At 39.2% G+C, this 13,666-nt stretch overlaps 2 protein-coding genes across 2 annotated transcripts; one reads left to right on the forward strand and one right to left on the reverse strand.

The window, feature by feature from the left end:
* Positions 1-129: 129 nt before the first annotated feature.
* On the reverse strand, positions 130-2,238 carry LOC134649877 (3-oxoacyl-[acyl-carrier-protein] reductase FabG-like). Its single transcript, XM_063504709.1, has 2 exons — positions 2,176-2,238; positions 130-1,124 (listed from the first exon to the last, which is right to left on the reverse strand). Exon 2 carries the CDS (start codon positions 1,117-1,119, stop codon positions 340-342), a length of 780 nt encoding a protein of 259 aa, XP_063360779.1. The 5' UTR covers positions 1,120-1,124; positions 2,176-2,238; the 3' UTR covers positions 130-339.
* A 1,815-nt stretch (positions 2,239-4,053) lies between these two features.
* Positions 4,054-13,666, forward strand: LOC134649623 (dnaJ homolog subfamily C member 8-like). The gene is made up of 6 exons (XM_063504456.1): positions 4,054-4,282; positions 4,723-4,914; positions 5,806-5,934; positions 6,884-6,991; positions 11,308-11,442; positions 13,519-13,666. Exons 1-6 carry the CDS (start codon positions 4,232-4,234, stop codon positions 13,642-13,644), a joined length of 741 nt encoding a protein of 246 aa, XP_063360526.1. The 5' UTR covers positions 4,054-4,231; the 3' UTR covers positions 13,645-13,666.

Genomic DNA, 13,666 nt, shown 5'->3' on the forward strand with positions numbered 1-13,666 from the left:
TGAAGTTCACTTTGAATTTTGAATTATTTTAATCTTCTCCTATAAGTACCTAATTGGAAGCATCAGAAAATGTGTATGTAAGCGTTATTTAACATTAAATACCTACTATTGGGATTGCACATTTCAGTGTTTTATTGAAAATCTTTAAAAATATCTAAAGTATAATTTATTGGAAAACCAACACCTTAAACTTAAACAACGTTCGGAAAAAAATACATTATACTATTTAAAATAGCTTGTATGATACTTAAAATACTGACTAATGATGTTTCCATAAGCTCTATCAATCTCGTATCACATTGAACTTGAAAGTTGATATGACAACTTTACCTGTTATCATTAACGAGGACACATAGCATGGCGTCCTCCATCAACGGGTAGAGTGGCTCCAGTAATGTTGCTAGCACCCTCGCTAGCCAAGAATATTATAACTGACGCTACTTCCTTTGCATCTCCAGGTCGTCCCAAAGCGTGCGTTTCAGCGCACTTCTTTATAAACGCTTCATATTGCTCATCATTCATGCTGCCCTCTCCTTTCTTATGCAAGCCAGTTGTTATCACTCCAGGGTTAACAGCATTAACTCTGACTCCTTTTGGAGCTAGCTCGAGAGCTACACATCTTGTGAACTGGTCCAAAGCAGATTTCGACATGCAGTAGGCTAGCACGTTAGGGAAAGATCGTAAACCCGTCACGCTCGATACGTTCACGATGTTCCCTTTAGTTTGCAAAAGATATGGCACGGCTAATGTCGTAAGATGATAAGGTGAGCGGACGTTCGTGTTCATGACTCTGTCATATTGTGCCAACGAAGTTGTCTCTATTGTCCCCGATTCTAACATACCAGCATTATTCACAAGAACATCTAGTTTCTGGAACTTTTTGATAGATTCGTCTATAATTGTTTTGATATCATTCTCGTTGTTCATGTCAGCTACAACTATGAGAGGTTGTTGTTTAACTGGTGAATTGGCTTCGCATTGTTTGGCAATTTTAGACAGATTCTCATGGTTCCTTCCAGTTATTACTAGAGATGCATTTAATTTGGCAAACTCCAAAGCAGTTTCGGCGCCGATCCCAGAACTGGCGCCAGTGATAAGGACAACTTTATCGGTGAACATTTTGCCTAGTAAAAAAAAGGATCCGTATTTAGGTACTCATAAGACAGATCTAGAATTTACGTCAGTTGTAAAAGAATGCTAATATTGCAAATTTATGTAAATTTCAAGAATGGTATGCAACGGCAGTGGAAGATTATTGGCCAGGTTACGAGTTTTTGGGATGAAAAGCATAAAAACACTATTTAAAATACAGTCCAAAAACTTTAACTAAGGTCTAATCTATGGACTTAATATCATTATTGTAGTTCAGGTAATTTTTAATCATCTTTGTAAAAGGTAGAAAATCTTTTATTCATGTGGACTATTGCCAGGCGGATCTACGTACTTAAAGGTGGGTCCAGGCCAGGCCAATGTATGTACCGTCACTGACTTAAATTTTGAGCTAATTAGGGTTCAAGCTAAATTGGTTGTTTAATGCTGTAAGTAGTAATTAGCTTTTATGAACCATATTATAATACAACTGGTATAAGCTAACAAAAAGATTTTTTAATTATTGACAAGTAAAAGACTTAAAATATTCTTTAAACTTTTAATAATTTCCTAGTTTATTACAAAAATAAATAATAATTTCTATTCTAATTGGTTATAAACTGATTAGGTAATATTATATCATTAATTTTCGGGATGTAATTTAAATTCATTCCATGTTGTGATCCATTTACATAGGTACTTAGGTACCTACTTTTATTTTAATTTACTTAATTGTACTGAAAGGTGTGCTAACAAAATAAGAACGTAAACAGTGCCTTAATAAAATTGTGTCTGAGATTTTACATAATTTACTTGTAATTGTGTAGGTACACATGAGGTACACATACCTATAAAACCAAGACAACTAAAAGCCTACCTACCTACTAACACTTATATAGTTTCCAATAACAAGATGTGGGTGTGTAAGAAATAAATACGAAATGATTATCTTGCTATGAATAATTTCTAGAACATTGTGTTGAGTAATTGACTATGTTCTATGTTGTGAGAAACGAGTATGAGTAAGAAGTTTTTATGAATTTGTGTTAGGAAGTAACGCATTGTATGTAAATAATGGTAACTCACCCGCTTCAGCAGTTATATCAATATGTTCACGTTCAGTAAAATCGGATTATTCTAACAGTGATCCACTGATCAATCAGATTTTAAGAGTACCTATGAAATTCAAACTATTTTCGAAGTATTTTATACTTTACATATACTTATTTGACATTACCTTGACACTTGACAAGTAAAAGATATACTTACTTTACTCTTTGCTACAGTATACCACAATTTAAATAAACAAAGCACAAGTTTTTTTATAGGAGTAATAACTGTTCATGATCCATATTTTCCTCCAGCATAAAGCGGAGTCCAGACGGGATGATCAAATCAACCGATTTTATCAGAAAAGAAATTGTCATCGATCTCCAATTTAATCACCAAATTCAGTTTTATGGCGATATTGGAGCGTTATAAATTAAAAAAGTGCCCCCATCGGCGAAGACTGGAGGCACAAATTGGTATTCTGGCGTCCGCACCTCCATTTTATCGGTAATATTGGTCATAATCGGCGATTGAAATCAGCCAGCCAAATTGGCGTTTGCGTCCGCACGTCCTGATATGATCGATCAATTTCATCAGATTGGCGGAAAATCGTCCTTGTCTGGACACGCCTTAACCCCTCGTATACTTAAGCCCCCACTACACAATGGGCCATCGCCGGCCACTCCAAGGGACGCATTTATGCGTTAGAGGGAGCGAGTGATATTGCTATCTCATTCTACCGCATGGCTGCGTCCTTTGGAGTGGCCGGCGATGGCCCATTGTGTACTGGGGCCTTTAGAGACGGATCCGTGCGTACGAATTTCAAATAAACTGTCATTCTATAATGATGCCATAGAACTTGCTAACTATGTAAACAAACCGTCATATTGAAACTGTCATAAAATATGAATTTGCTAGTGACTTTTGAAGTTCCATACTCGTAGAATGAGACTTTTTAGGGTTCCGTACCCAAAGGGTAAAAACGGGACCCTATTACTAAGACTCCGATGTCCGTCCGTCTGTCACCAGGCTGTATCTCACGAACCGTGATATCTAGACAGTTGAAATTTTCACAGATGATGTATTTCTGTTGCCGCTATAACAACAAATACTAAAAACAGAATAAAATAAAGATTTAAGTGAGGCTCCCATACAACAAACGTGATTTTACACCGAAGTTAAGCAACGTCGGGCGGGGTGTACTTGGATGGGTGACCGTTTTTTTGCTTGTTTTGCTCTATTTTTTGTTGATGGTGCGGAACCCTCCGTGCGCGAGTCCGACTCGCACTTGGCCGGTTTTTTACATAACATAATTATATTGTTCTAAATGTCGTCTTTTTTTCAATGATCATATTTGACAGGCGCCATACGAGGGGTAAGGGCTTATTAAATCCATCCATTTTTACGGATCTGAAGTCGGGCCTGGACAAGGGTAGTTCTCCATTTTACGAAATTTGTAAAATTACGAAATATTAGGATATTTAGGATATCTTTAACAATATTTAAAATGTAAAAAATAGTTCGTCGTAACGTCGATACGTCGGATCCGTTCGTAAGTGTGGGTGTAATAACCGCTTCGGTGAGTGCGAGAAAGATATATTTTGAGCGAACCAAGGTCGCGGTTAGGTACGCCCGTCTGTAAGCAGTTTGTGTGTCCAGCGACTGTAAGGCTTGCCACAGACGTGCGGTTACCTGATCAGGAATCCTAAAGGCCCCTGTACACAATGGGCCATCGCCGGCCAGTCCAAGGAACGCAGACATGCGGTAGAATGAGATAGCAATATCACTTGTTCCCTCTAACGCATAAGCGTCCCCCCAGAATGGCCCACGCTGGCACATTGTGTACAGGGGCCTTAATAATTAGGAATACAACGCATATGTTCTCTATCAATTCTATCATGTCACAAGCACAACATTTTCATTGTCCGTGCGTGAAAAACTGACGCGACAAAAATCTTGTAATAAGTAATAATCAAGCCAGTGATCTAACAATCATATTTCTCATTTAAATGTTACACAATGTGTGAATGAAATACGCAGTTGACAAAGTTTAGCTATTTTCGTAGTGATAAGTGCATTCTAATAAGTCAAGATGTCAGCTCACACGGGCCCTGTGGAGTCGTTTGATGAATTTTATTGCGAGGTTAGTTCTGTTATCTATTTGTTTTATTATACTTTAGGATCACAAATCGAAGTCAGTTACTTCGTTACGTATCAGTTTATTATCCAGTTATTCTTTGATATATATTTACAGTGAGTGCCTACCGCGTAACTTAATTTTGCTTTGATCGTTAGTTTATGCAGTAGGTACCTAGGTAGGTAGGTATTATTAGACTGATTGTACAACGGGCAACTTTTATACCTATTAACTATTTATACCTTTGTTATTATTATTAAGCAGGCAGGCTGTTATAACAATTATTCACGTTGCCAGTAATTATCCAGCAATCTTCAAGATTATGTCATTTTGATTAGTAGAAGGCATGTTTATGTGCTTGTCTAAATTATTATGGAACTGGTTGAGATTGTCAGCCGGGACTACATCTTTATATTTTTTAAATAATTAATTACCTTTTCTTTCAGGTGAAGGAGATAGAAAAGCGAGACTCGGTGTTGACACCAAAACAACAGATCGACAGGCTACTTCGCCCTGGCTCCACATATTTCAATCTGAACCCTTTTGAAGTGTTGCAGCTCGAACCCGACACATCGCTCGATGAGATCAAGAAGAAGTACCGCAGGCTGTCCATCCTCGTCCATCCGGACAAAAACATGGTTAGTTATCTGTTTTTACTTTTAAATCTAGGTTTGAGAAGACCATTTATGCAGCCAGGTTGTCATTTGTTTCAATAGGTTTCAGCAGACTATTTATAGATATAAACAAAGTTGAAAAAGCAATTACAATGAAACACATTAGCATAATAACAGGATTAAGTAGAGGACTAGATTTTTTTTCTATTTTTATCATCTTGTGAATGGCTGATTTGTAAATGTACTGTGTTTAGTGTAAAACTCATTGCACGGGATTGGATTTGCTCAGTTTAGGCGGTTACAGCCGTCAACATTTCGTTTTTATCCACAGATGGATTGGATAACAATTGGTGACGACCCGAAGCTCCAGAATTTAGGTAAGGATTGAAAAAATGGGACTGATGCCAGAGCGAGTGAAGTGTTAGGAAAATTCTGCAGAGTTTTTAAGGATACATAACCCTTGGTGTGGCAAGATGGCGGGAACAGACTGTTGATTAATTCAATTAAATTTTAATATATGTAATTAATTGCCAAAAAGTTATCATTTCAACAACAAATGATATAGGTATGCCTCTTGAAGGGATAAGCCTAACTGTGAAACCTTTTTAGTCAACAAAACTAGGTAATTATTTTAAAAAGGGTTTTATGTTCAATCAAACTTATGTACAGAACATTTACATTAACATTTACTATTATAGTCATAGGTGACATTGTCACTATGCGATGAACGCCATCCTTTAAAACAAAATAGATAAAAAAAAACTAGTATTACCTACGTAAGGAAACTGGACTAAATAATTAACATGAGAGAAAGTAGGCATCAATGAGGCCTAGTTTCTCATGTCATTTACTAGTCATACCAAAATATGCATAAAATGGAATATGAATTATCTAGAGTATTGTGTCTCATTGCAGGATGATTCGGAACGGGCACAACAGGCATTTGAGATAGTAAACAGAGCGTGGAAAACCCTAGAGAACGATGACACCAGGAAGAAGTGTTTGGACATCTATCAGGAGGCTAAGGAACGCACTGAACATATGGTGAGAATTCAACTGTAAATGCTTACGAGACTCAGACGCATGAGATAAAAAATATAATTATAGCTGGTCAAGTAGATCTTGTCAGTATAAAAAGGCGGCAAATTTGAAAAATGTAGGCACGAAGGGATATCGTCCCATAGAAAATTTGAATTTCGCTTTATAATGTGTCAATATTTGCAGGAAATACTCCTGTCGAGTCAATTCGACCTAAACTTAGGGCTCATTTAGACGGTGCGAGAATTCGTATGTGAGTTTGATTACATTGCGTCGTTTGATCGGTCGGCTGAATTGATGTAACCTCAATGGTCCGCAATGTAACTGAAATCGTGTACGAGTTCGCGCGCCGTCTAAGTGAGCCCTTAGACTCTAAGGGCTCTCTAAGGCTTAGAGAGTGAAGTGGCCCATTTAGTATAATACCTACATATAGCCGGTTAAGCAAATCTAGTCAGTAAAATAAGGCGCGAAATTCAAATTTTCTATGGGACGATATCCCTTCGCGCCTACATTTTTCAAATCTGCCGGCTTTTTCTACTGACAAGATCTGCTTGACCAAGTATATTATGTTAAGATTTCAAAACTATACTTGGTCAACCAGATCTTGACAGTAGAAAAAGGCGGCAAATTTGAAAAATGTAGGCGCGAAGGGATATCGTCCCATAGAAAATTTGAATTTCGCGCCTTTTTTACTGACAAGATTTGGTTGACCAGCTATATTAGCCGGGTCCACACAGCGCGAGTATACGCGTCTCGGCCGAGGCGGCGCGCGCGAGGCACGTCCACACTGGCCGCTTTGTGCGCTAGTAAATTGCCTCGCGCGTATTTATCCGGCTATTCATGAATTTGAACGTCAATGTTTTTTATTATTAAGAGTAATAAAGAATGAAGGCTATAATATGGTTTAAAAATTAAATTAATAAAACATTAACCATTGTTCTTTCCACATTTTCAGATAGAGCAGAAAAAGAAAAAACAGCGAAAGGAGTCTCGGCAAGCCGAGGGCATACCCGAAGATGATCCTGTCAAGTTCAAACATGCTGTTTATGTTATGACTATGAAGGTATACATATAGATATATGATTACTATGCTGCCCTGCTATACCAATTAGAAATATCTCAATGAAAATTGAATGTAAACATAAACATTAACCTCCCTGTGTATGATAAGGATCCTAACCGAATTTTTAGTCATCTTTTTGCATTTTTCTTGAGAACGATTTTTTGTTTTTTTTTTTTTTTATTATTCACGTAGGCATATTACAATGAGCTTATGAACGTCAAATAAAGCTGCACCGGCTCCAACCCTACGCCACCACAGAATAAATATAGTACTAGGTACAGAAGATTCACTCTCTAACAAAACGCGTCTGTCACGATATAGGACAGATATTACCTCTAGGTGGCGCAAGCGCCACGCGCAGCTTATGGCTAGCCACCAAAATTGGTGTGAGACAGTACTTTTAGGTACTTGTTGCGACGCGACGAAAGCCCTAAGTGAGCCACACCTGACACCACTGCCTCGAAACGATTGAAATCCCCACTCAATTGGAGGAGGGTATCCCAATATGGGATCTGCAACAACACCGCTCTATACAGCATAACCAAACTATAGCTAGTCAACCAAATCTTGTCAGTAAAAAAATAATTAAAAAATTAAAAATAAACAAAAATAAAACCAAAATAAAATAACTTAATATAATATCTTTTTTAAATAAAAAAAGGGAACCGCCTTCAAAAAACCAACCCACTGAAAAGTACAAAATAATTTTTATATGGCACCCCTTTACGTGTCCAGTCCCTATCCCACGGCGTAAAGTAATTTTTTGCCAAAAAGTAATTAATACCTAATAATAAGAAAATTAATAATCATCCGGGTAATTACTTAGTTTTTGAAGTCGGTGCCAAACCAAAATTTTTGAGAACCGATATTTTAGACAACGAAGAACGCTGTACTTACTTGCATTATAAAGATATACTTAGTTTACTCATTAAGTTAGTTCTTGTAGGTACTACGTACTCGTATTGTTTTTGTGATTGATAGTAAAGACTGTTTTTGTTGGTTTGGCACCGCCTTCAAAAACTAAGTAATTACCCGGATGATTATTAATTTTCTTATTATTAGGTATTAATTACTTTTTGGCAAAAAATTACTGTACGCCGTGGGATAGGGACTGGACACGTAAAGGGGTGCCATATAAAAATTATTTTGTACTTTTCAGTGGGTTGGTTTTTTGAAGGCGGTTCCCTTTTTTTATTTAAAAAAGATATTATATTAAGTTATTTTATTTTGGTTTTATTTTTGTTTATTTTTAATTTTTTAATTATTTTTTGTTTATTTTATTTTATTTTTTACTTTTTAGTGATAGGTAGATATATACTTCATTTATTTTAGGTTTTGGGCTAAAATACTAGTTTGTTAGGCTCTACATTTAGTCTACTAATGTTGGTGATGGCCTAACTCGATGATAATCGCGACACAACATAATATGACGTTTTGGTGCTAAACGATTTGTATGTATATTCCTCCCACTCCCACTCCCATTCCCAGTCCCAGTCCGAGTCCGACTCCCACTCCCACTATTTTATCTAAATCGGTTTTAGCAACATAAATTTGTTGGTAGGTATACCGATAGCATGGCCACCTACCATGTACTGTACACTAAAACCTTCTCCAGAATGTAACAAACACTTTTCTGAAAACCGCATCAAAATCGGTTCAGCCAAACGCGAGATAATCACGAACAAACATACACACATACATACGTACATACATACGGGTCAAACTGAGAACGTCCTTTTTTTAAAGGCAGTTAGAAAAAAGTTCATCGACCCACCTAGTGGAACTCCGCAACATAGGCACACGACGACAAGTCGGTTAACCAAAACAAAGTGTGCCTATGTTGCACCAAACCTAAGTTCCACTAGGTACAGCAAGGGTTCAGCATCAGCTCTATCTTGGGTACTGCTCTCCCAAGTGCTCATCAAGATGTGACAGATTACCAAAATAGCGTGGGCCTATGTTGCACCAAACCTGAGTTCCACTAGGTACAGCAAGGGTTCAGCATCAGCTCTATTTTGGGTACTGCTCTCCCAAGTGCTCATCAAGATGTGACGGATGACCAAAATAGCGTGGGCCTATGTTGCACCAAACCTGAGTTCCACTAGGTACAGCCAGGGTTCAGCATCAGCTCTATCTTGGGTACTGCTCTCCCAAGTGCTCATCAAGATGTGACGGATGGCCAAAATAGCGTTGGCCTATGTTGCACCAAACCTGAGTTCCACTAGGTACAGCCAGGGTTCAGCATCAGCTCAATCTTGGGTACTGCTCTCCCAAGTGCTGATCATGATCTGATGGATGACCAAAATAGCGTGGGCCTATGTTGCACCAAACCTGAGTTCCACTAAGTACAGCCAGGGTTCAGCATCAGCTCTGTCTTGGATACTGCTCTCCCAAGTGCTCATCAAGATGTGACGGATGACCAAACTAGCGTGGGCCTATGTTGCACCAAACTTAAGTTCCACTAGGTACAGCCAGGGTGAACCCTGCCAACCAGGGTGGTTTGGTGCATCAGCTCTATCTTGGGTACTGCTCTCCCAAGTGCTCATCAAGATGTGACGGATGGCCAAAATAGCGTTGGCCTATGTTGCACCAAACCTGAGTTCCACTAGGTACAGCCAGGGTTTAGCATCAGCTCTATCTTGGGTACTGCTCTCCCAAGTGCTCATCAAGATGAGACGGATGACCAAAACAGCGTGGGCCTATGTTGCACCAAACCTGAGTTCCACTAGGTACATCCCGAGTTCCACTAGGTACAGCCAGGGTTCAGCATCAGCTCTATCTTGGGTACTGCTCTCCCAAGTGCTCATCAAGGCGTGTCGGATGGCCAAAACAGCGTGGGCCTATGTTGCACCAAACCTGAGTTCCACTAAGTACAGCCAGGGTTCAGCATCAGCTCTGTCTTGGATACTGCTCTCCCAAGTGCTCCTCAAGATGTGACGGATGACCAGAATAGCGTGGGCCTATGTTGCACCAAACTTGAGTTCCACTAGGTACAGCCAGGGTGAACCCTGCCAGCCAGGGTGGTTTGGTGCATCAGCTCTATCTTGGGTACTGCTCTCCCAAGTGCTCATCAAGATGTGACAGATGGCGAAAATAGCGTTGGCATATGTTGCACCAAACCTGAGTTCCACTAGGTACAGCCAGGGTTCAGCATCAGCTCTATCTTGGGTACTGCTCTCCCAAGTGCTCATCAAGATGAGACGGATGACCAAAACAGCGTGGGCCTATGTTGCACCAAACCTGAGTTCCACTAGGTACATCCCGAGTTCCACTAGGTACAGCCAGGGTTCAGCATCAGCTCTATCTTGGGTACTTGCTCTCCCAAGTGCTCATCAAGGCGTGTCGGATGACCAAAACAGCGTGAGCCTATGTTGCACCAAACCTGAGTTCCACTAGGTACAGCCAGGGTTCAGCATCAGCTCAGATCTATGTATACTAAAACCTTCTCCAGAATGTAAGAAACACTTTTCTGAAAACCGCATCAAAATCGGTTCAGCCAAACGCGAGATAATCGCGAACAAATATACATACATACATACATACATACATACATACATACATACGGGTCAAACTGAGAACCTCCTTTTTTTTTGAAGGCGGTTAAAAAAAAAAAGCGGCCAAGTGCGAGTCGGACTCGCCCATGAAGGGTTCCGTATTTAGGCGATTTATGACGTATAAAAAAAAAACTACTTACTAGATCTCGTTCAAACCAATTTTCGGTGGAAGTTTACATGAATGTACATCATATATTTTTTTTAGTTTTATCATTCTCTTATTTTAGAAGTTACAGGGGGGGGGGGACACACATTTTACCACTTTGGAAGTGTCTCTCGCGCAAACTATTCAGTTTAGAAAAAAATGATATTAGAAACCTCAATATCATTTTTGAAGACCTATCCATAGATACCCCGCACGTATGGGTTTGATGAAAAAAAAATTTTGAGTTTCAGTTCGAAGTATGGGGAACCCCAAAAATTTATTGTTTTTTTCTATTTTTGTGTGAAAATCTTAATGCGGTTCACAGAATACATCTACTTACCAAGTTTCAACAGTATAGTTCTTATAGTTTCGGAGAAAAGTGGCTGTGACATACGGACGGACAGACAGACGGACAGACGGACAGACAGACAGACAGACATGACGAATCTATAAGGGTTCCGTTTTTTGCCATTTGGCTACGGAACCCTAAAAAAGGCTCGAAATTAAAATTTTCTATGGGTCGATATCCCTTTGCGCCTACATTTTTCAAATTTGCCGCCTTTTTCTACTGTCAAGATCTGGTTGACCAAGTATAGTTTGGACATTCCATTTTCCAGTTGTTTGCGGACATGGAGCGCAAGCGGCAGCACCTAGAGACCCGCGACCAGGAGGAGCGGAAACGGAAGCGGGAAGCGGAAATAGAACAGGAGGAACAACTCACCATGGAAAAGGAGTGGGCTAAGAATTTTGAGGTACCTCATTTTATTATTCACATAAATTTATAGAGATGCACCGGATATCCGGTTACTATCCGGTATCCGGCCTATCCGGCCGTTATTTTAGTATCCGGCCGGATACCGGATAGTGACCTACTATTCGGCCGGATACCGGATAGTAAAATTAACACATTTTGGGATAAAAAATGGAATCTAAAAAACAGTCATGGTCATAATGCTAACGACACAGTAGAAAGAAATGAATACGTAACCAATGTCACACAATACATTTATTTGTTTACACAAAAATACGCGCGCGCACTTGTAACTATAAACGAACTTACTACGTAATGACATGATAAAACTCGTTACGATCCTAGAAATGTGTCCGCGCGAACGTTCACTACGAAACGTCAAAACCTGCACGATGCGCACCTGCAAAACTCAAAATATAGGTATAGTTCCGCCGGCCGAATATCCGGCAGCCGGATACCGGATATCCGGCCAGTGTCCAGGCCGGATATCCGGTATCCGGTATCCGGCCAAACAACTATCCGTTGCATCTCTATAAATTTATTACTCTCTTCTCGAAATTACTCGAAAACGGATAAAGAAACTAAAGCCCTATAGGGAGTGTCCTGTATAAATCACAATTAGCTCTTTCGAATTGGCTTATGCCGTGTTGCATATTATCTCATAACTTAATAATAATCATTGCTACGCCCTTGCAAGGTTCACGTGGAACTGTAATAAGTAATTTTTAAAAACTGTACATGAGTACCCTAAACCGGCGAGCGTGTATTAAGAATGAATGTTATGAAAGTAACGGAAACGAAAGAGGTACCGTAAAATGGGGTGAGTAGAATCAAAACTGAAATTCAAACCTCAATAACATTTTATTTTTACATATGAAAACTGAATGGTGTATATAATAAGTGTTCCGGACGTTTGTATTTTAGTTTTTATTTTATTTTTGGTAGTTCCATTTCATAACTTTGACGATAAAGAGGAAAACCCACCTCACCCCGTAGTGCCTCGTATTTGGGGTGAGAGGGGCTTTCATACAAAGTTGATTTTGGAAGATTGTTGGATCGATTTTTTATTATTATGCGTATTACTATAGCTCCATTTAAAATTGGAAAACATTATTTTTGTAGCAGTAGCCTTAAAATCCCTTCTCACCCCCCTCTCAAACCTTCTCTCCCCATTCATAACCCACCTCTCCCCGCGAAACCTACTCACCCCGTTTTACGGTATGTCAGGATCGTAGCAAGTGGAAATCCGTGGTCTCTGCCTATCTAATAATTAGGCGCGTGATTATATGTATGTACATGAGTGCAACAAACAATTTTGATTTTGATAAACCCAAGTTCAAAAACAATACTAATACAATAAATTATTGTCGATAAGACATAACTTACATAAGTTTCATGCCTGTCAAGTGAAATAATAACACACACAAGTCATTTGTGGTGTGTGTTCTTTCGCTTTTTAGGGTTCCGTAGCCAAATGGCAAAAAACGGAACCCTTATAGATTCGTCATGTCTGTCTGTCTGTCTGTCCGTCCGTATGTCACAGCCACTTTTCTCCGAAACTATAAGAACTATACTGTTGAAACTTGGTAAGTAGATGTATTCTGTAAACCGCATCAAGATTTTCACACAAAAATAGAAAAAAAAAACAATAAATTTTTGGGGTTCCCCATACTTCGAACTGAAACTCAAAATTTTTTTTTTTCATCAAACCCATACGTGTGGGGTATCTATGGATAGGTCTTCAAAAATGATATTGAGGTTTCTAATATCATTTTTTTCTAAACTGAATAGTTTGCGCGAGAGACACTTCCAAAGTGGTAAAATGTGTGTCCCCCCCCCCTGTAACTTCTAAAATAAGAGAATGATAAAACTAAAAAAAATATACGATGTACATTACCATGTAAACTTCCACCGAAAATTGGTTTGAACGAGATCTAGTAAGTAGTTTTTTTTTATACGTCATAAATCGCCTAAATACGGAACCCTTCATGGGCGAGTCCGACTCGCACTTGGCCGCTTTTTTGTACAGCGGCTCGTTCTGTGTGTGTGGACTATATTGACTCGTGTCATGTTGCAGGAATCTCGACAAAACCGCGTGGACAGCTGGAAGACCTTCCAGTCCGGCAGCGGCGGCGAAAAAAAAAAAAAAAAGAAAAACATGATGACCTTCAAGCCGCCCAAGCCCAAGCCGGAGAGCAGATAACTTCCAGCCCTATAATACGTAA

The sequence above is a fragment of the Cydia amplana genome, chromosome 7 (assembly GCF_948474715.1).
Source record: "Cydia amplana chromosome 7, ilCydAmpl1.1, whole genome shotgun sequence".
In the NCBI taxonomy this organism is placed as follows: domain Eukaryota; kingdom Metazoa; phylum Arthropoda; class Insecta; order Lepidoptera; family Tortricidae; genus Cydia; species Cydia amplana.

Coding starts and splice junctions, on each gene's coding strand:
- LOC134649877 (XM_063504709.1), bottom strand. CDS start 1,119: ATGTTCACCGATAAAGTTGTCCTTATCACTGGCGCCAGTTCTGGGATC.
- LOC134649623 (XM_063504456.1), top strand. CDS start 4,232: ATGTCAGCTCACACGGGCCCTGTGGAGTCGTTTGATGAATTTTATTGC. Junction 4,283..4,722: donor TTGATGAATTTTATTGCGAG/GTTAGTTCTGTT, acceptor CTTTTCTTTCAG/GTGAAGGAGATAGAAAAGCG. Junction 4,915..5,805: donor TCCATCCGGACAAAAACATG/GTTAGTTATCTG, acceptor GTCTCATTGCAG/GATGATTCGGAACGGGCACA.